This window comes from Oncorhynchus tshawytscha, linkage group LG21 (assembly GCF_018296145.1).
Source record: "Oncorhynchus tshawytscha isolate Ot180627B linkage group LG21, Otsh_v2.0, whole genome shotgun sequence".
Lineage (NCBI taxonomy): Eukaryota > Metazoa > Chordata > Actinopteri > Salmoniformes > Salmonidae > Oncorhynchus > Oncorhynchus tshawytscha.
The window spans coordinates 40,434,523-40,456,161 of NC_056449.1; the positions used below are offsets into that span (position 1 = coordinate 40,434,523).

Consider the following 21,639-nt stretch of genomic DNA (forward strand, 5'->3'; position numbering starts at 1 on the left):
GCTGCATTCTCTGGTTTTAGTGTATGCTGTCACGCCAGTCCCAAGCCGCTGCAGATGTCAGGAGTCGCCCGTGGTATAATTTGTTGTCTATCAATTCAGTTAATTCAATGCATGATCATAGTAGATCACACTGTTTCTTTCCTCGCATCGTAGTCTTTTATTTATGTTATGAACTGGTGGGTCTGACTGTCCGTTATAGTAACACCCCATCCACCTGGGGGCGCTGTGGTCTGCTGATGGGTCGCCAGCCCTTAACGCGTCAAACAGAAGAAGGAAGCTATGGAGTGAAATGGAGTTTAGTTTCCCGTGTGTTCGTTCAGGTCAGTGCTTGTTTGTTTTTCTTTACGAGATTTATCTCGGATTTGCTTATTTAGCTAGTCAGCTAGAGTCTATCACGTGTAGTTAACCAGGCCAGCTAACTAGCTAGTTGTGCTGATCATACGTGGAACGGTGTTTGTGTGAACAAATGTTTTTAACGTGTGCGCATGGGCGGCAGAATTGGTCTGAAAGTGCAAGAAACTACATTTAAAATACTTAAAAATATATGTTTCTCATAACCATTACAGATAAAGAGTCCTAATTGCTAATATATATTATTCCGTCAAAAAGGTATCATTTAATATTGATCTATTGGAACATTATTGTCGACCTGATAAAGGCAGTAACCTCGGCAATGTGCAATGATAAAGCCTTGGTTTGTTCATTTAGCAGACACGCTCTTATTTCCAGAGCCCATATCTCAGTCAAGACACCTATTCTATAGTAAAACCCACGATGTTATATAACAGAATAAAATAGATTGAAAATGCCATTGCGAAGTGATCCGCATCTTGTGTGTGAAAGTTATTCTCAGTGATCATTTCAAACGGGGCTCAATGAATTGAAAGACACATTTTTTTTTCAGTGTTGCAATCAAAATGATATCTTTACAATATACAGATGTTTGATTTAGTTGATTCCACCTGTTATTTTGACTTTGGTAAATGGACAATTCCACATTGAACACAGTTACCGACACGACATCTGTTTGGTGAGTAGGACTTGGCTTAATGATTCTGATTCAAATATGCTCGTTGTCTTTATCGAAACTGCATATTTTCAAAACCTGTATATGTTTAGGCAGGTTTTAGCCAAGCCCTGGGCAAACCAATTCTAAATGGCTCTAGCAGTTCGCAAAGTAGCCAAGATGCAATCATTCCCAAACTGCAGCTCCATTTTTATTTATGTTGAAAACCGTTGTCATTTGGCAATAATGTAGCTTGTGTATCCCATCAGTTAGATACAGTGCCTTCAGAAAGTATTCAGACCCCTTGACTTTTCCCATATTTTGTTACATTACAGCCTTATTCTAAAATGGATTTTAAAAATCCCTCAATATCCACACAATACCCCATAATGACAAAGCAAAAAAAAAAGTTTTGCAACTATATTAAACATTTTAGAAATATCGCATTTACATAAGTATTCAGACCCTTTACTCAGAACTTTGTTGAAGCACATTTGGCAGCGATTACAGCCTTGAGTCTTCTTGGGTATGACGCTACAAGCTTGGCACACCTGTATTTGGGGAGTTTCTCCCATTCTTCTCTGCAGATCCTCTCAAGCTCTGTCAGGTCTGATGGGGAGCGTCGCTGCACATCTATTTTCAGGTCTCTCCAGAGATTGGGTTCAACTCGGTTCAAGTCCGGCCTCTGGCTGGGCCACTCAAGGAAATTCAGAGACTTGTCCCAAGGCCACTCCTGCGTTGTCTTGGCTGTGTGCTTAGAGTCGTTGTCCTGTTGGAAGATGAACCTTCACTCCAGTCTGAGGTCCTGAGCGCTCTGGAGCAGGTTTTCATCAAGGATATCTCTGTATTTTACTCCGTTCATCTTTCCTTCGATCCTGACTAGTCTCCCAGTCCCTGCCGCTGAAAAACATCCCCACAGCGTGATTTTGTGGGAATAGGGAGCTTGCTGGTAGTTTGCTAGCTACTTAGCTCCCATGCCAATTTCAAGTTTTTCTAAATACCTGAAGAACTAAGAAATATGAAGTTATTTCAGAATGAATGTTACCTGGTTAGCATATCATGCTTTGACATTATGTTAGCTAGCTATCCCCAGTTAGATAATGCTTTGTGACGTTGTTAGCTAGCTATCCCCAGTTAGATAATGCTTTGTGACATTGTTAGTTAGATAATGCTTTGTGACATTATGTTAGTTAGATAATGCCTTGTGACATTATGTTAGCTAGCTATCCCCAGTTAGATAATGTGTTTTACACTTATTGCATCCATGCTTGTTGTGTTTTCCAGGGTTTACACTAGTTACCACAGCCACAAAGTTAAAATATACATATGTTTCTTTAAGGTAAAGGCTTAGCAGTGTGGTTAATGTAAGGGTTGTGATTAGCTTTAAAATCACATTTCAAGAAGAGAAATTGTAAAAATAGACGGCCTTTATGACTTTGTAGCTGTGATAACTAGTATGATCAGCTGCTTGTTCTAAATAGTATATTCTAAGATGTTCGGAATGGTGGTGGGCGGGAGGGTAGAACACCTTTCCGGTGGGCAGAACCATTCATCTTGAGGGGGGGGGGAGAGGTGCAAAATGCAATCTGTTAATTATTATATCATATATAAAACGGACAGTATCTATTTTAATACAGACTAGCTCAAAACATGACTAATGATTTGAAAATGACAAATTACCCAATGGATTATGATAATTTTCTCCTCAAAGTGGGAGTACAAAAACATACCTATGCAACTGCTCCATTGCTCAGGCTTGCGTGTGTGTGTGTGTGTTTGCGTGTGTGTGTGTTTTGAAATACAATGTGTGTAATCACATGCTTTTCTTTGGGTGCTGAAATCAGTCGTTTTTGGTTACTTCATTTTATTTGACATCGAAGCCCCAGTCTGCCTGCGCTAGTCGCCGATCAACTCCATAGTAAAGTCGTAGAGTTCAGTTTAATCGGCTTCGTTTAATATTGTCTTTGTGTTTTATAGATGGAGCAAATCGGTTAAACAGCTGCCACCATGCCGGAGACGACAACACCCACAGAACTGGGCGACTGAGATTCCCTGTTTCTTTTTACTTGAAAGACGTTCCTGAAACATTCTCATTTGTGGTACCTGACACGGTCGAGGGATGCGAAACGTGAACCTGGAACATTAAAGAGCAAACGGTGACAGAGTTGGACATGGTGGAGAAAGAGAGGAAGAAATGTAAGAAGCAAATGGAGGTACGGGATCCTGAGGAACGAACCGAAGAGAGAACTAAGAAAAAGTCAAACACACATCACACACAACGTGGTGGAGACGATGGAGTGACTGTTGCCGCGGAGGGGATGAGTAGCTGGAAGAAAAAGAAAACCTGTAATGACAGAGAGACAGAAGAGGGGATGGACAGTGGCCTCTCAGCGTCTGCAGTAGATGTCTCAGGTGTAAGGGTGCCCGTAGAGGCCATAAAGAGTAAGAAGAAGCTCAAGAACAGACAAACGAAGCTTGAAGAGGGAGCGGAAAGCCGTGAGACAGTTTTAAGATCAGCAGATGATCCTGAAATCATAGAACTATACACTGAAGGAGTTGAGGGAGGGGAAAATGTGGTAACGAAGGTACAGAATAACAAAAAAGAGAACAGGAAACGAAAGAAGGAAAAAGTTGGAGAGATTCAACTGAGCGTTTGTCCAGATAAAACCGAGCTCCCAGGTATTCTAGAACAAACTGGGAGAAAATGGAAAACAACAACGAGGCTGAAAACGCAACCGGATGGAGGGGCTGAAGAGGGCAGCAGGAGAAACAAGAGACAATGCTGCAGAGAGTCCGACACGGGAATGGACAGTGTCCCCTCTAAGTCAGATAACAGGACTCCTGATGCTGGACTAGAATCTGAGACAGGGCAAGATGGCCTCCATACAACCATGGTTGAGACAAGCACCCAACACCGCAGACGCATCCAAAACGATAAAGCTCTAAGGTCAGTAGAAAGGAACCTCATACACTTGTTTTAAGAGTGAATCTAGCATATACTGAAGAGTGATTTATTTTTTTCCCCTATTGGTTGTAGTGAACATAACCATTGACAGGTGGTTTTGCTGGTGAAAACCAGACCTTTGTGAATCATTGTGCTGTGTACCAGAGTTTCATCTGAAACATCTTCCTGTGCAGAGAGGAGGCATTTCTGTTCTGCCCTGTCAACTCGGAGGTTTCAAAAACAGATGTTTTAGATGTTATTTAGATATTTCTCCCCTCTCTATGTTACAGTGAAAACGAATGGAGGGCTATGATTGAGCTCAAAGAGTTTGTTCCCAATATTGCGTCTCGGCCTGTTAATCAGATCAGAGCGATGATCAAGTATGATCTTGATCGATTCAAGGAATTCCGAAGACAAGGTAGGTTTATTCTTTAAACTCTCATGGTGTTTATCGTACGATGATGTAGCTAACGTGTCCACATGTAAGCAATGTTATGTAACATGCTACTGTGCTGAGAGATGTTTGAGAAATGTATTGACTTCTGTTCCCTTAACACATGAATCCATATTCAGTGTTTGGCCCGCTGACTAAATGTATTGTCATTTAAACCAGGGCTCCAGACTGACATCATTTAGACCCAGTAGGTTATACCAGGGCTCCAGACTGACATCATTTAGACCCAGTAGGTTAAACCAGGGCTCCAGACTGACATCATTTAGACCCAGTAGGTTAAACCAGGGCTCCAGACTGACATCATTTAGACCCAGTAGGTTAAACCAGGGCTCCAGACTGACATCATTTAGACCCCGTAGGTTAAACCAGGGCTCCAGACTGACATCATTTAGTCACGTTTTGACACCCTAAAGCCGTCTGCGTACGATAAGATTTAGACTTCGATGTTACATTTATTTAATTTGTCTCGTTGGTGTGAGCTGCACAATCTACATCACCTGACTCAAAATGTCCTATTTTTGTAGGAGGATGAAACCAGTGTTTGTTAACAGTAATGTAATGAGAGTCTCTGTGCCTGTTCCGCTGGGGCCTGCTGCTGGACAAAAAGCAGTGGGTATTATTTTAAAGACATTGTGTTTTGAGTTTCCTCTTACTCAGGTGGTGGACTAGACGCACATACATTAGCCTATGATATTAGGTCACTCATGCATTTTTTTTTTGGGTGCGACCAAAACATGGGCTGGTGCCACCAACTGAAAATGTACCAGTTTGGAGTCTGGCACCCTAGGTTACCGTGTTAGTCTGGCGCCCTAGGTTACTGTGTTAGTCTGGAGCCCTAGGTTACTGCGTTAGTCTGGAGCCCTAGGTTACCGTGTTAGTCTGGAGGCCTAGGTTACCGCGTTAGTCTGGAGGCCTAGGTTACCGCGTTAGTCTGGAGCCCTAGGTTACCGCGCTAGTCTGGAGCCCTAGGTTACCGTGTTAGTCTGGAGCCCTAGGTTACCACGCTAGTCTGGAGCCCTAGGTTACCGTGCTAGTCTGGAGCCCTTGGTTAACGTGCTAGTCTGGAGCCCTAGGTTACCGTGGTTTGGATCCCTTGGTTAACGTGCTAGTCTGGAGCCCTTGGTTAACATGCTAGTCTGGAGCCCTAGGATACCGCGCTAGTCTGGAGCCCTAGGTTACCGTGCTAGTTTGGATCCCTTGGTTAACGTGCTAGTCTGGAGCCCTTGGTTAACGTGCTAGTCTGGAGCCCTTGGTTAACGTGCTAGTCTGGCGCCCTAGGTTACCGTGCTAGTCTGGAGCCCTAGGTTACCGTGCTAGTCTGGAGCCCTAGGTTACCGTGCTAGTCTGGAGCCCTAGGTTACCGTGCTAGTCTGGAGCCCTAGGTTACCGTGCTAGTCTGGAGCCCTAGGTTACCGTGCTAGTCTGGAGCCCTAGGTTACCGTGCTAGTCTGGAGCCCTAGGTTGGCTAGTCTGGAGCCCTAGGTTACCGCGCTAGTCTGGAGCCCTAGGTTACCGTGCTAGTCTGGAGCCCTAGGTTACCGTGCTAGTCTGGAGCCCTAGGTTAACGTGCTAGTCTGGCGCCCTAGGTTACCGTGCTAGTCTGGCACCCTTGCTTAAGACTCTGTGGAATCTTCTGTCTTTTCCAGGCATTTCCCTGCGAACTGGACGATACAGCGCACAGGAGAACAGACAACTCATGAGTAACATAAACGACTTCCTGGCTCTCACAGGGATTGAGAATGCCGCTAAACTCTTCCATACAAAGCGCTTCAGAGACGAACTGTGTTTTATCCAGAGGCTGAAGAGTTGTCACAGATTCCCTGCAAGAATAGGTGCGTTGACTTCTAACCAGCTTCATAATGATAACTAGTCCGATGGCGCTTCATCCCCACATTTATATCCCGGTCTTTACCATTGTCGACAGTGCTAAATAAGTATGCTAAGGGGTTTCCCTGAAAACTGATCTCTCCTCTCCCTAACCTGTTCCAGGTGAAGGAATCCCGAGGCCTTGGCATAAGATCTATACTCGTGGTGGGAGGAAAATGTTTGATGGCGGCAGTTACAAGGGCCGGTAAGACTGGGCTAGTTACTTTAAGGAACTGACAACGGTAATAATGGGCTTTGACTGTGTACAAAAGTATAGTGATGTTGAATTGGAACTAACAACTGTGCCGTTTTTCCTGACATGAAGCTCGTTATACTGGGCTGTTCCAGACTTATTACTTGAATGTTTCTATGAATTTTTAGACGAAGGTTCAACGAAGATGAACTTTACTCTTTGAAAAAACTGCAGATGTTGCACGGCAACAATTGGGTGAAGATCTCACAGTTGACTGGCCGGAGTGAAACGCCCCTTAGGAAACGTTTTTCTCAGATTTGTAAGTCAAGTCATCTTACAACTTTAATTAAATATAATGACTCTTGCTCCTTGCCTGACATCCTGCTTCACTACTTTCTGGGCCATTTTGTTACCAGCGTTTGTCTGAACAACGGTCCCGCTTTGTTTGGTGTGTGTTTTTCAGTCGCAAACTTAGGTTCTTGGGGCGAGGAAGAACTGAAGAGACTAATGGAAGCTGTGCGAGACCACCTGCTGGGACAGGTGGAGCCTGGCAGAGTGCACGCCACCGTCAGGAAAGACCAGCTGTACAACAACATCCCCTGGACAGTTGTATGCCGGAGGGTTAAGACACGCCACCGGGACCAGTGTCGAATGAAATGGTGTGTAGTACAGAGTTTCATGGGTAACTGTTGCAAAAAAACAAAAACAAAAATGGCCGACGTTTTCACAGTGAAAAATAATTATGCAAAGTGCAGAAATGACCGTAAAACACATTATGATCTTCCAGGGTGATTTAATTTGGAACTTTTCTTCAACAATGTGTTTTATGATGAAGTTGGTATTCATGTATCGCTCACTAATCTTTCATGGACAGACTGTAAACATAAATTGTACCGTAGCATCTGTCAAGAGACTATTGGATGTGTCAGATTGACTAACAGTGAATTGCTGACTGACGGGTCCTTTTTTCCAACCATGCAGAGTTCAAGATAAATAGTGACACAAGGAATAACTAATAATGAGTAAATATAACACGGCTATATACAGGAAGTAGAAAATAACATGGCTATATACAGGAAGTAGAAAATAACACTGCTATATACAGGAAGTAGAAAATAACATGGCTATATACAGGAAGTAGAAAATGACACTGCTATATACAGGAAGTAGAAAATAACATGGCTATATACAGAGAGTAGAAAATAACACGGCTATATACAGGAAGTAGATAATTACACGGCTATATACAGGAAGTAGAAAATGTGAAATACCCTATGTCGTGTCTTTGGCAATGCCGGATTAAGTGATATGACATGCTATTCTATAAAATAATTTCTCTGTAATTAATATTACCTGATTGAACTAATCATGTAAATGTAATTAACTAGAGAATTGGGGCACCATGAAAGAATGTTTATAGAGCTGTTATCTTCCGAATAAACTCTTAAAGACCTAGTCATCTTTTACATCAATAGCAGTCAATATTTAATCCTCACCTTATTTAGTTTAATCGCAAAGTTGTACATTCTTGGTTATCTTCACGAACCCTGGCTAACAAGTTGAATCAGCAATACAAAATTTGGTTTAATTATTTATTTACTAAATACCTAAATAATCACACATAATTACATATACACAGAATGAATCATACATTGATTACAACTTATGTCATAAAGGAAATCGTCCCTAGCGGACGGAACAGATATGACAGCTGGTTCCACAAAGGAAAGGGAGTGGGGTTTCAGTGAAAGAGCGGGAAGCCTGAGGAACAGAGGGAGAAGCCATGCTATCGTAAATACAGAATCATATGCATTCTAAATTACCGCCCATTTGAAAAAATTTGAATGCAATAAATATTTACTCTGAGCTGCGCTTCAGTAGATTGTTCGTATATATGGGAGACCGGGTGGTCCAGCATGGATCTCTGGTCTTCTGAAGAATGCCTCTGGTGGTAAACTGGATACGTTGCTGTATCGTTGTGTGTGTTAGACTGGATACGTCGTCCGTCCTTTCCTAACCCACGTTTACAGTTGCTGCGCTAATGCGACGGCTAGGAGGTATCACTTCTTTAGTGAATAAGGGTTCAAAGTTCATACCAAGTTGCCATGCTATATGCTCATGCTATATTTGGGCTGGTATAGTCGAAATTCATCCTTCCAGCATGTAGGTCGTCACCTTCACATTGAAATTCTATGCTAATTTCGTTAGATTCTTGCTGAGGTTGGCTTAGTTCTAAATGTGGTCTTTGTCCTTTCAAAGTGGGGACTTCAAGTTCACACGTCCTTGGAACAGGAAGTTACATTTTCGCCAACGGGTTTATATAGTGGTGAAAGAAGGGTGTGTTTCATAGTTTATACAACCCATGTCTGTTCACTTGGGCGGGGCCTCTGAGTGAGCAGAGTTTACAACCAATGTCTGTTCACTTGGGCGGGGCCTCTGAGTGAGCAGAGTTTCTCGATGATAACCCGTTTTCTCATTTAGGAGCTAAAATTACATTTAATCTTTTCACAAATAGTTTCATATTTAAACATTTAAATTGCACAATTCCATGTGAATCTGATAACTATAATGTGTAGACTTTCCAAGATACACCTTCCAAGATATGTCGTCCTATCATCAGTAATAAGATCTGACGCCAACTGATCTGACATATTCATTAAGTCCCAAAGCATATTTTCAAATATGGTTCCGTTTCCCATCTTTTGATGTCACCAGACTCTCAATGTTAACAAAGGCTTTACTCAAGTCACATCGGTAGAGTAGAGAGAGGGGAAAGGTATTTATGGGGGTCATAAACCTCCCCATCAGTCCAACATCCTGACACTTATTTGCACAAGTATTCAGACCCTTCGCAGTGAGACTCGAAGAGCCAATCACAACAGCTAGCACATTCTCTTGCAGCCTGCCAGAAATCATATTTGATATGTCATATTTGATTGTCATATTTATTTTTGTTGAATTCGGCACATGTGACAAATACAGTTTGATTATAAATTATTTGGAAATCTATATAAGGTCCCACAGTTGACAGTACATGTCAGAGCAAAAATCAAGCCATGAGGCCAAAGGAATTGTCCGTAGAGCTTCGAGACAGCATTGTTTCGAGGCACAAATCTGGGGAAGGGTACCAAAAAATGTGTGCAGCAATTGCAAGTCCCCAAGAACACAGTGGCCTCCATCATTCTTAAATGGAAAAATGTTGGAACCACCAAGACTCTTCCTAGGCTGGCTGCCCGGCCAAACTGGGCAATCAGGGGAGAAGGGCCTTGGTCAGGGAGGTGACCAAGAACCTGATGGTCACTGTGACAGAGCTCTAGAGTTCCTCTGTGGAAATGGTAGAACCTTCCAGAATGACAACCATCTCTGCAGCACTCTACCAATCAGGTCTTTATGGTAGAGTGGCCAGATGGAAGCCACTCCTCAGTAAAAGGCACATGACAGCTCACTTGGAATTTGCCATAAGGCACCTAAAGGACTCAGCCCATGAGAAACAAGATTCTCTGGTCTGATGAAACCAAGATTGAACTCTTTGGCCTAAATGCCAAGTGTCACATCTGGAGGAAACCTGGCACCATCCCTACTGTGAAGTATGGTGGTGGCAGCATTCGACTGTGGGGATATTTTTCAGCAGCAGGGACCGGAAAACTTGTCGGGATCGAGGGAAAGATGAACAGAGAGATCCTTGATGAAAACCTGCTCCAGAGCACTCAGGACCTCGGAGTGGGGCAAAAGTTCTCCTTCCAACAGGACAAGGACCGTACGCACACAGCCAAGACAACGCGGGAGTGGATTCGGTGCGCCCCATCCAACCTGACAAAGCTTGAGAGGATCTTCAGAAAAGAATGGATACGTTTCTAAAAAAGCTGTTTTTGCTTTGTCATTACGGGGTATTATGATGACATTATGGGGTATTATGATGTCATTGAGGTATTATGATGTCATTGAGGTATTATGATGTCATTATGGGGTATTATGATGACATTATGGGGTATTATGATGTCATTGAGGTATTATGATGTCATTATGGGGTATTATGATGACATTATGGGGTATTATGATGTCATTATGGGGTATTATGTGTAGACTGAGAGGGGAAAAAGATTTAAAGTAATTTTAGAATAAGGCTGTAACAAAATGTGTAAAAAGTCAAGGGGTCTGAATACTTTTCGTATGCGCTGTACGTCAAACTTCTGCCATAGCCAGTTGGCATAGCAAGACAATATTACTCTTTAGCCAGTTGGCATAGCAAGCAAGACAATATTTCTCTTTAGCCAGTTGGCATAGCAAGCAAGACAATATTTCTCTTTAGCCAGTTGGCATAGCAAGCATGCCAATATTACTCTTTAGCCAGTTGGCATAGCAAGCATGCCAATATTACTCTTTAGCCAGTTGGCATAGCAAGCATGCCAATATTACTCTTTAGCCAGTTGGCATAGCAAGCATGCCAATATTACTCTTTAGCCAGTTTCCATAGCAAGCATGCCAATATTACTCTTTAGCCAGTTGCCATAGCATGCCAATATTACTCTTTAGCCAGTTGCCATAGCATGCCAATATGACATGCACTGTAAATAGGTCCACAGACGATGCAATCTCAACCACACTGCACACTGCACACTGCCCTAACCCATCTGGACAAGAGGAATACCTATGTGAGAATGCTGTTCATCGACTACAGCTCAGCATTTAACACCATAGTACCCTCCAAACTCGTCATCAAGCAGGGTCTCGACCCCGCCCTGTGCAACTGGGTACTGGACTTCCTGACGGGCCGCCCCCAGGTGGTGAGGGTGGGTAACAACATCTCCACCCCGCAGATCCTCAACACTGGGGCCCCACAAGGGTGCGTTCTGAGCCCTCTCCTGTACTCCCTGTTCACCCACGACTGCGTGGCCACGCACGCCTCCAACTCAATCATCAAGTTTGCGGACGACACAACAGTGGTAGGCTTGATTACCAACAACGACGAGACGGCCTACAGGGAGGAGGTGAGGGCCCTCGGAGTGTGGTGTCAGGAAAATAACCTCACACTCAACGTCAACAAAACTAAGGAGATGATTGTGGACTTCAGGAAACAGCAGCAGCAAACACCCCCCTATCCACATCGATGGAACAGTAGTGGAGAGGGTAGTAAGTTTTACGTTCCTCGGCGTACACATCACAGACAAACTGAATTGGTCCACCCACACAGACAGCATCGTGAAGAAGGCGCAGCAGCGCCTCTTCAACCTCAGGAGGCTGAAGAAATTTGTCTTGTCACCAAAAGCACTCACAAACTTATACAGATGCACATTCGAGAGCATCCTGTCGGGCTGCATCACCGCCTGGTATGGCAACTGCTCCGCCCACAACCGTAAGGCTCTCCAGAGGGTAGTGAGGTCTGCACAACGCATCACCGGGGGCAAACTACCTGCCCTCCAGGACACCTACACCACCCGATGTCACAGGAAGGCCATAAAGATCATCAAGGACAGCAACCACCCGAGCCACTGCCTGTTCACCCCGCTATCATCCAGAAGGCAAGGTCAGTACAGGTGCATCAAAGCTGGGACCGATAGACTGAAAAACAGCTTCTATCTCAAGGCCAGCAGACTGTTAAACAGCCACCACTAACATTGAGTGGCTGCTGCCAACACACTGACTCAACTACAGCCACTTTAATAATGGGAATTGATGTAAAATATATCACTAGCCACTTTAAACAATGCTACTTAATATAATGTTTACTTACCCTACATTATTCATCTCATATGTCTACATATATACTGTACTCTATATCATCTACTGCATCTTTATGTAATACATGTATCACTAGCCACTTTAACTATGCCACTTTGTTTACATACTCATCTCATATGTATATACTGTACTCGATACCATCTACTGCATCTTGCCTATGCCGTTCTGTACCATCACTCATTCATATATCTTTATGTACATATTCTTTATCCCTTTACACTTGTGTGTATAAGGTAGTAGTTTTGGAATTGTTAGTTAGATTACTCGTTGGTTATTACTGCATTGTCGGAACTAGAAGCACAAGCATTTCGCTACACTCGCATTAACATCTGCTAACCATGTGTATGTGACAAATAAAATTTGATTTGATTACTCTTTAGTCGGTTGCCATAGCATGCCAATATTACTCTTTAGCCGGTTGCCATAGCAAGCATGCCAATATTACTCTTTAGCCAGTTGCCATAGCTAGCATGACAATATTACTCTTTAGCCGGTTGCCATAGCAAGCATGCCAATATTACTCTTTAGCCAGTTGCCATAGCATGCCAATATGACTCTTTAGCCAGTTGCCATAGCAAGCATGCCAATATGACTCTTTAGCCAGTTGCCATAGCAAGCATGCCAATATGACTCTTTAGCCAGTTGCCATAGCAAGCATGCCAATATTACTCTTTAGCCAGTTGCCATAGCAAGCATGCCAATATGACTCTTTAGCCAGTTGCCATAGCAAGCATGCCAATATGACTCTTTAGCCAGTTGCCATAGCAAGCATGCCAATATGACTCTTTAGCCAGTCAACCTTATGGAATAGGCACTGTTAAGATTTTATGTTACTTATGGTAAACAGGGAAATTATCAGAAATGATTCATATATCGTACACCTTGTTAGTTAGCTCAGATGAATTGCTCGCTAAACTCTAGTTAAATAGTCGTCTCCTTTTATAACTCAAATTGTTCTTTTTTGCACGTTGCACAATTCTTCCACTTTGACAATGTCGCCCTGGTTTTGTTTCCACAAGTGTTCAGATTCAGAACATTGTCTTTTGAGGCAGAGGCTGTATCTTCTCTTCTCTTTGTTCCCAGGTTGGGTGTTATGGCATACAAAATGGCACATGGACAACCAGCATTCAGTGGAGGTGTGAAAACCTTAAAGGCTAAAGTGGATTTGATCAAAGCGTGAGTTTTTGTGAAGATTTTTTTCTCAATATATGCTATTGTAGAATTGTTTCGTTTTATTTTCTTTGGAAGATTTATTAACCCAGTCTGGTGACTTATTAATGTGGTGTCATATGATTTATTAACCCAGTGACTTATTAATGTGGTGTCATATGATTTATTAACCCAGTGACTTATTAATGTGGTGTCATATGATTTATTAACCCAGTCTGGTGACTTATTAATGTGGTGTCATATGATTTATTAACCCAGTCTGGTGACTTATTAATGTGGTGTCATATGATTTATTAACCCAGTCTGGTGACTTATTAATGTGGTGTCATATGATTTATTAACCCAGTGACTTATTCATGTGGTGTCATATGATTTATTAACCCAGTGACTTATTAATGTGGTGTCATTTGATTTATTAACCCAGTCTGGTGACTTATTAATGTGGTGTCATTTGATTTATTAACCCAGTCTGGTGACTTATTAATGTGGTGTCATATGATTTATTAACCCAATCTGGTGACTTATTAATGTGGTGTCATATGATTTATTAACCCAGTCTGGTGACTTATTAATGTGGTGTCATATGATTTATTAACCCAGTGACTTATTCATGTGGTGTCATATGATTTATTAACCCAGTGACTTATTCATGTGGTGTCATATGATTTATTAACCCAGTGACTTATTAATGTGGTGTCATATGATTTATTAACCCAGTCTGGTGACTTATTAATGTGGTGTCATGTGATTTATTAACCCAGTCTGGTGACTTATTAATGTGGTGTCATGTGATTTATTAACCCAGTCTGGTGACTTATTAATGTGGTGTCATATGATTTACTAACCCAGTCCAGTGACTTATTAATGTGGTGTTATGATTTATTAACCCAGTGACTTATTAATGTGGTGTCATATGATTTATTAACCCAGTCTGGTGACTTATTAATGTGGTGTCATGTGATTTATTAGCCCAGTCTGGTGACTTATTAATGTGGTGTCATATGATTTACTAACCCAGTCTAGTGACTTATTAATGTGGTGTAATATGATTTATTAACCCAGTCTGGTGACTTATCATAGTATATACCATCTGCGTTACCGTTCTGTGTAGTCCTGATTTACAGGGCCAATGGAAGTATTTTGTTCTTGGTATCATGGCATATGAAACTGGCATGGTCAACCATTTTTATTTTGCCAATGTTGATTCAATGTCATTTTCACCTTTCAGGTTGAATGCAATGCAGGTGGAAGATGCCTCAGATGTTGACTGGGAAGAAATTGCTCACACAATTGGGTAAGAGGTTTTATTATACACAGATTATACTTTGTTTTAGACAATGTTGCATTTTTATTATTAATGACATTTTCTCTGACAGAGGTTTGTATTATGTTAGTATTTACGTTTCGATTCTCAAATCTCTTAACACAACACAGATGTTTTAATTGTCTACAAACTCGGTCGTTAATGGTCAAAGAAAGGGTATCTGTACAGTAGAGGCACAGCCTTGGCCAAATGTTTCCTACCTTCTAGGAGTGAGGGGTACAACAGCACATGGCAGGGTCGTTGTGGTTTATGTGTGTGGGAATGCTATGCTAACCTTTCTTTCCTGTTTTAAAGGGGAGTTACTCCTTGCTACGTACAGATGCACTACCACAAGCTAAAAGTAGCCAAAGTGCCGTTGCGTCAGAGCATGTCTTTCTGTGGTAGGTGTAAGCTGCTGTCGTACACACATTTGTTTTTTTTGCAATCCCTATGTTGTTTTTTTTAGGTTGGAGGTATGCGTTTAGAATAGTTGAGTGCAAGTCACTATGACCAGTGTTCCGGTGACATCACTTCCAAGGGACAGGAAGTATAAGCTAGCTCCGTCTTGACTGCATGTTTTTAACCTCCTATTCATCTCCAGCACTGTACAAGTCTACATATGTGTAAATTATGTTTCTACATTCGGAAAGAGATGAAAACCTCCTAAGAAAATGTCATGTGGGATCACATGTAAAACCACTGATTGGCCCCCCCACCCCCCCTTCAAATATAATAAATGCGTCTAGGAAGAATCGTGTTGTTTGCTGGACACATTTACTAATTGAATGTATATGTGTTTTACTTTCAGAGACCATTGATTTCCTGTACAGTAGTGTTCTGCCCAAGTTTGAAGAGCTCCTCCGACACAGTCAGACCGAGTCAGGAGAGACCGAGTCCAGAGAGACCGAGTCCAGAGAAGATCCACAAGAGCACTTCCTGCTCTCAGAGATCTTTGAAGATGAGGACGACTGAGATTATTACAGCGAGGTTCAGAACAGTTGATTTATCAATCTTTTTTTTTATTTTTTTATCTCTGAGCTTTATATTTTGGATGTATTTTAAAGGCAGCTTTTGAAAAGAGTAGTTTGGATGTAGATGGTGAAAATCTATTGGACCATACTGAAAATGCTGGTCAGGAGTTTTCCTTTTTCTGACATTCACCGATAAAGATGGATGCTTTGTTAACATTAGACATGATAACATCCCCAGGGGCTGATCATTTGGAGCCTGGTCTGCTGTAGTGTGCAGCCAACCCTTATTGCTGGATCAGTAGCCCACATTGTTTATGTAACATTGTAATCAGGAAGTATTCCAAAAGCATGGAAATCTGTAGTAGTATGATGTAGACATCTATCACTCCATTAGGGTGGAGATACAAATGATCTTGACAACTTTTCAAGACTAACTTGTTTAACTAAGATTCTTGATTCCTTGATTAATGTACAACTTTGTTCCTTTTTTATCTGACAATTATATTCTTAATATAAACCAATTAGGGTTTTAGGCCTGGGCATAGTACTACCACAGCAACCACGCTAGTTGTTAATGATCTTGTCAATGCCTTGGATGCTAAAAAGATCTGTGCTGCCTTGTTTATTGACCTGTCAAAGATGTTCAACACTGTTGATCATTCTGTTTTACTGAAGAAATTATCAAGAGTCGGCCTGGGGTATACAGCCTGTTTATGGTTTCAGAATTATGTTAGTGACAGAACTCAGGCCATCTTGATAGACGGGGTTAAATCTGAATTTCCTGAGATTGAAAAAGGTGTTCCTCAGGGTTCTACTTTGGGTCCATTATTGTTCACTTTGTATATTAAAGACATAGGAAACAGTGTTCATACTTGTAACATTCATCTCTATGCAGATGACAGCGTGTTGTATTCCTGTGCCACCTCTGTGCAGCAGGCCGTTCGTGAACTTCAGCATGACTTTGATCCCGTTACGAAATCACTTACAGATCTTAAATTAGTGTTAAATACAAGTGAAAACCAAGCTCATGCTGTTCTCTAGGTCACAAAGGACCTGCATATTTGCGCTATAAATGGAGCCTAAATTAAGCTCGTTTCTCAATATAAGTTCCTGGGTGTCTGGATTGATGACGAGTTGTCCTTCCTAATGGATATAGAAAATTTGACTTGGAATCTAAGATCCAAGATTTTTATTTTTATTTTTTATATATCTCAATAAAGCACGCCTTAGTATTAAAAACAGGAGAAAGATTGTTCAAACCAACGCTTCTCCCTGTATTGGATTTCGGTGATATTTTTTTTACAGGCAACGTCTGTTTTAAAACCCTTGGACACAGTCTACCATTCAGCAACACGTTTTATCACAGGGGACCATTTTAGGACTCATCATTGTAGTCTGTATAAAATGTGGGATGGACCTCTCTGTTTGTAAGAAGAGAGTATTCTCATTTATTTACAAAGCAATCTGAAAAACTCTATATGTAACTTCATTAAGGGAGATCCCTGGAGATCCCTTCAGTTTCCACAGATTTGGGGAAAAAACGTCTGTTTTATTTGCCCCTAATCTGTGTAGCGTTTTGCAGAGTTCACTGCAGTTAGATGTTCTGGTGCCACTCAGGCAGTTTACATCATTGATTTAGGACCTCTATGTAGTTGAATGGGATTGCTTTTATTTTTTGTTGTGTGTTGAATTATATTTTATTCACGTATGTTTTAGTATTCTTTTTTTTATTGTAATGTGTACAGGGCACTCTTGTAAATAGATTTTTTAAATTTTGTAATTTTTTTTCTCAATCTGTTCTGAAGGTTAAATAAAAATACTGTGGGTTTATTTTTAGAGGTCCTGTGTTAATCTGTTGGTTGGACGATGGTCACAGATGTGCTCCTATAATTTGGATAAGAGTTGTGTAATGATTAGATTAAATAATACGTGTGGTGTTTGTGCCTTTTAATTTTTTTGTTTGTTTTGGCTAACAAAGTGACATTTAATTAGACGATGGCGGTTATTGAGATCTGTCATAGATGATACCTACATATTTAGTATCTTCTGCTCTTGTGATAGTATCTGGTAGGCTATGCTTTATTCACACAGCATTATGCTTGGCTTCTAAAGGTGTCTTGCGCATGCTTCCCATCTAAAACAGTTCTTAAAAGTGTTTTGCTTTTAGTACAAAATGTTGACTTTTTGGTTCACTGGTCTTCAGCAAGGGTTTTTTTCAGTTGTTCGTGCACACCAACAATTTTCTTGAAGCAAGTCGAAGTTCGATAGCAGAAGTCTATGCCCCTTTGTCTGTGGTTGGTCAACTGCAGGAGTGATGTAAGTTTCTTCTCGATTCAGCCCAAAACTGTGTGCATTCAACATGACGGACGACAACTCGGAGAATGGCTTGGACGAGTAGAATAGACGAGGAGGAGAATGGCTTGGACGAGGAGGAGAATGGCTTGGACGATGCCGTCTTCACCAAAGGATGATGTATTTTCTATTGTAGTCGAGGAAAAGACTAGCCATGTTTGCTAACTATAGCAAGCCAACCAACTAAAGATCTTTACAACTTTTGATCAAACATCATTTTGTCATTGAAATAAAATCATAGCTTCCCACATTGGTAACACCTACAGCACCTTGTAGAAGTATTCATCCCCCTTGGCGTTTTTCCTATTTTGTTGCATTTACAACCTGCAATTTAAACTGATTTTTATTTGGATTTGACATACACAAAATAGTCCAAATTGGTGAAGTGAAATGAAAAAAATTACTTGTTTCAAAAAATTTGAAGAAAAAAATATATGGAAAAGTGGTGTGTGCACATGTATTCATCCCCTTTGCTATGAAGCCCCTAAATAAGATCTGGTGCAACCAATTACCTTCAGAAGTCACATCATTAGTTGGATTGCCACAGGTGGACATTATTTAAGTGTCACATGATCTCAGTGTGTATATATATATATTTCTGTTCTGAAAGGCCCCAGAGTCTGCAACATCACTAAGCAAGGGGCACCACCAAGCAAGCGGCACCATGAAGACCAAGGAGCTCTCCAAAAAAAGTTGTGGAGAAGTACAGATCGGGGTTGGGATATAAAAAAATATCCAAAACTTTGAACATCCCACGGAGCACCATTAAATCCATTATTAAAAAATGGAAAGAATATGGCACCACAACAAACCTGCCAAGAGAGGGCCAACCACCAACACTCACGCACCAGGCAAAGAGGGCATTAATCAGAGAGGTAACATCTTCAAAGTGGTAGGCATGTTGTGTAAATCAAATGATACAAACCCCCCAAAAATCCATTTTAATTCCAGGTTGTAAGGCAACAAAATAGGAAAAATGCCAAGGGGGGGTGAAGACTTTCGCAAGCCATTGTACACTGGGTACTAGTACTGAGTCAATGAGTAATGATTACTATATACACTGGGTACTAGTACTGAGTCAATGAGTAATGATAAGGCTATATACACTGTGTACTAGTACTGAGTCCGTGAGTAATGATAACTAGGCTATATACACAGGGTACCAGTACTGAGTAATGATAACTAGGCTATATACACAGGGTACCAGTACTAAGTAATGATAACTAGATTATATACACAGGGTACCAGTACTGAGTAATGATAACTAGGTTATATACACAGGGTACTAGTACTGAGTCAATGAGTAATGATTACTATATACACAGGGTACTAGTACTGAGTTATTGATAACTAGGTTATATACACAGGGTACCAGTACTGAGTAATGATAACTAGGTTATATACACAGGGTACCAGTACTGAGTAATGATAACTAGGTTATATACACAGGGTACCAGTACTGAGTAATGATAACTAGGTTATATACACAGGGTACCAGTACTGAGTAATGATAACTAGGTTATATATACCAGTACTGAGTAATGATAACTAGGTTATATACACAGGGTACCAGTACTGAGTAATGATAACTAGGTTATATACACAGGGTACCAGTACTGAGTAATGATAACTAGGTTATATACACAGGGTACCAGTACTGAGTAATGATAACTAGGTTATATACACAGGGTACCAGTACTGAGTAATGATAGCTAGGCTATATACACAGGGTACCAGTACTGAGTAATGATAACTAGGTTATATACACAGGGTACCAGTACTGAGTAATGATAACTAGGGTGTACAGTTGAAGTGAGAAGTTTACATTCACTTAGGTTGGAGTCATTAAAACTCGTTTTTCAACCACTCCACAGATTTCTTGTTAACAAACTATAGTTTTGGCAAGTCAGTTAGGACATCTACTATGTGCATGACACAAGTAATCTTTCCAACAATTGTTTACAGACAGATTATTTAACTTATAATTCACTGTATCACAATTCCAGTGGGTCAGAAGTTTACATGCACTAAGTTGACTGTGCCTTTAAACAGCTTTTATAATTATACCATGGCTATAGAAGCTTCTGATATGCTAATTGACATCATTTGAGTCAATTGGAGGTGTACCTGTGGATGCATTTCAAGGCCTACCTTCAAACTCAGTGCCTCTTTGCTTGACATCATGGGAAAATCAAAAGAAATCAGCCAAGATCTCAGAAAAACAATTGTAGACCTCCACAAGTCCGGTTCCTCCTTGGGAGCAATTTCCAAACACCTGAAGGTACTACGTTCATCTGTACAAACAATACTAAGCAAGTATAAACACCATGGGACCACGCAGCTGTCATACCGCTCAGGAAGGAGAAGCATTCTGTCTCCTAGAGATGAACGTACTTTGGTGCGAAAAGTGCAAATCAATCCCAGAACAACAGCAAAGGACATTGTGAAGATGCTGGAGGAAACAGATACAAAAGTATCTATATCCACAGTAAAACAAGTCATATATCGACATAACCTGAAAGGCCGCTCAGCAAAGAAGAGGCCGCTGCTCCAAACCCGCCATAAAAAAGCCAGACTACGGTTTGCAACTGAACATGGGGACAAAATTGTACTTTTTGGAGAAATGTCCTCTGGTCTGATGAAACAAAAATATAACTGTTTGGCCATAATGACCATTGTTATGTTTGGAGGAAAAAGAGGGAGGCTTGCAAGCCTAAGGACACCATCCCAACCGTGAAGCACGGAGGTAGCAGCATCATGTTGTGGGGGTGCTTTGCTGCAGGAGGGACTGGTGCACTTCACAAAGTAGATGGCATCATGAGGTAGGAAAATTATGTGGATATATTGAAGTTAAAGCTTGGTCGCAAATGGGTCTTCCAAATGGACAATGACCCCAAGCATACATCCAAAGTTGTGGCAAAATGGCTTAAGGACAACAAAGTCAAGGTATTGGAGTGGCCATCACAAAGCCCTGACCTCAATCACACAGAACATTTGTGGACAGAACTGAAAAAGCATGTGTGAGCAAGGAGGCCTACAAAACTGACTCAGTTACACCAGCTCTGTCAGGAGGAATGGGCCAAAATTCACCCAACTTATTGTGGGAAGCTTGTGGAAGGCTTCCCGAAACGTTTGACCCAAGTTAAACAATTTTAAGGCAATGCTACCAAATACTAATTGAGTGTATGTGAACTTCTGACCCACTGGGAATGGGATGAAATAAATAAAAGCTGAAATAAATAATTATCTCTACTATTATTCTGACATTTCACATTCTTACTAGGATTAATTGTCAGGAATTGTCAAAAACTGAGTTTAATGTATTTGGCTAAGGTGTATGTTGACTTCCGACTTCAACTGTACTCTACTGTGAGAGGTGTTAATTATACTTTACTGTGAGACATGTTACCTACATACTTTACTGTGAGACATGTTACCTATGCTTTACTGTGAGACATGTTACCTATGCTTTACTGTGATTGGGTAGGTAGTAGTAGTAGTAGTAGTAGTAGTAACTCTTATAGAATGTGAAAGTAGTAGTAGTAGTAGTAGTAGTAGTAGTAGTAGTAGTAACTCTTCTAGAATGTGAAAGTAGTAGTAGTAGTAGTAGTAGTAGTAGTAGTAGTAGTAACTCTTCTAGA

At 41.1% G+C, this 21,639-nt stretch overlaps 1 protein-coding gene across 2 annotated transcripts; it reads left to right on the forward strand.

The window, feature by feature from the left end:
• The first annotated feature begins 209 nt into the window (after positions 1–209).
• LOC112236982 (transcription termination factor 1) lies at positions 210–17,476 on the forward strand. Of its 2 annotated transcripts, none has more exons than XM_024405600.2 (11): positions 210–320; positions 2,984–3,953; positions 4,241–4,368; positions 6,051–6,236; positions 6,394–6,475; positions 6,652–6,782; positions 6,927–7,122; positions 13,286–13,378; positions 14,601–14,666; positions 14,991–15,076; positions 15,484–17,476. In XM_024405600.2, the coding sequence occupies exons 2-11, from the start codon at positions 3,178–3,180 to the stop codon at positions 15,645–15,647; spliced, it is 1,908 nt and encodes a 635-aa protein (XP_024261368.2). In that variant the 5' UTR covers positions 210–320; positions 2,984–3,177; the 3' UTR covers positions 15,648–17,476. The 2 variants fall into 2 exon arrangements, with proteins under 2 accessions (XP_024261368.2, XP_024261369.2); XM_024405601.2 differs by lacking the exon at positions 210–320 and adding an exon at positions 378–1,030.
• The last annotated feature ends 4,163 nt before the right edge of the window (positions 17,477–21,639 follow it).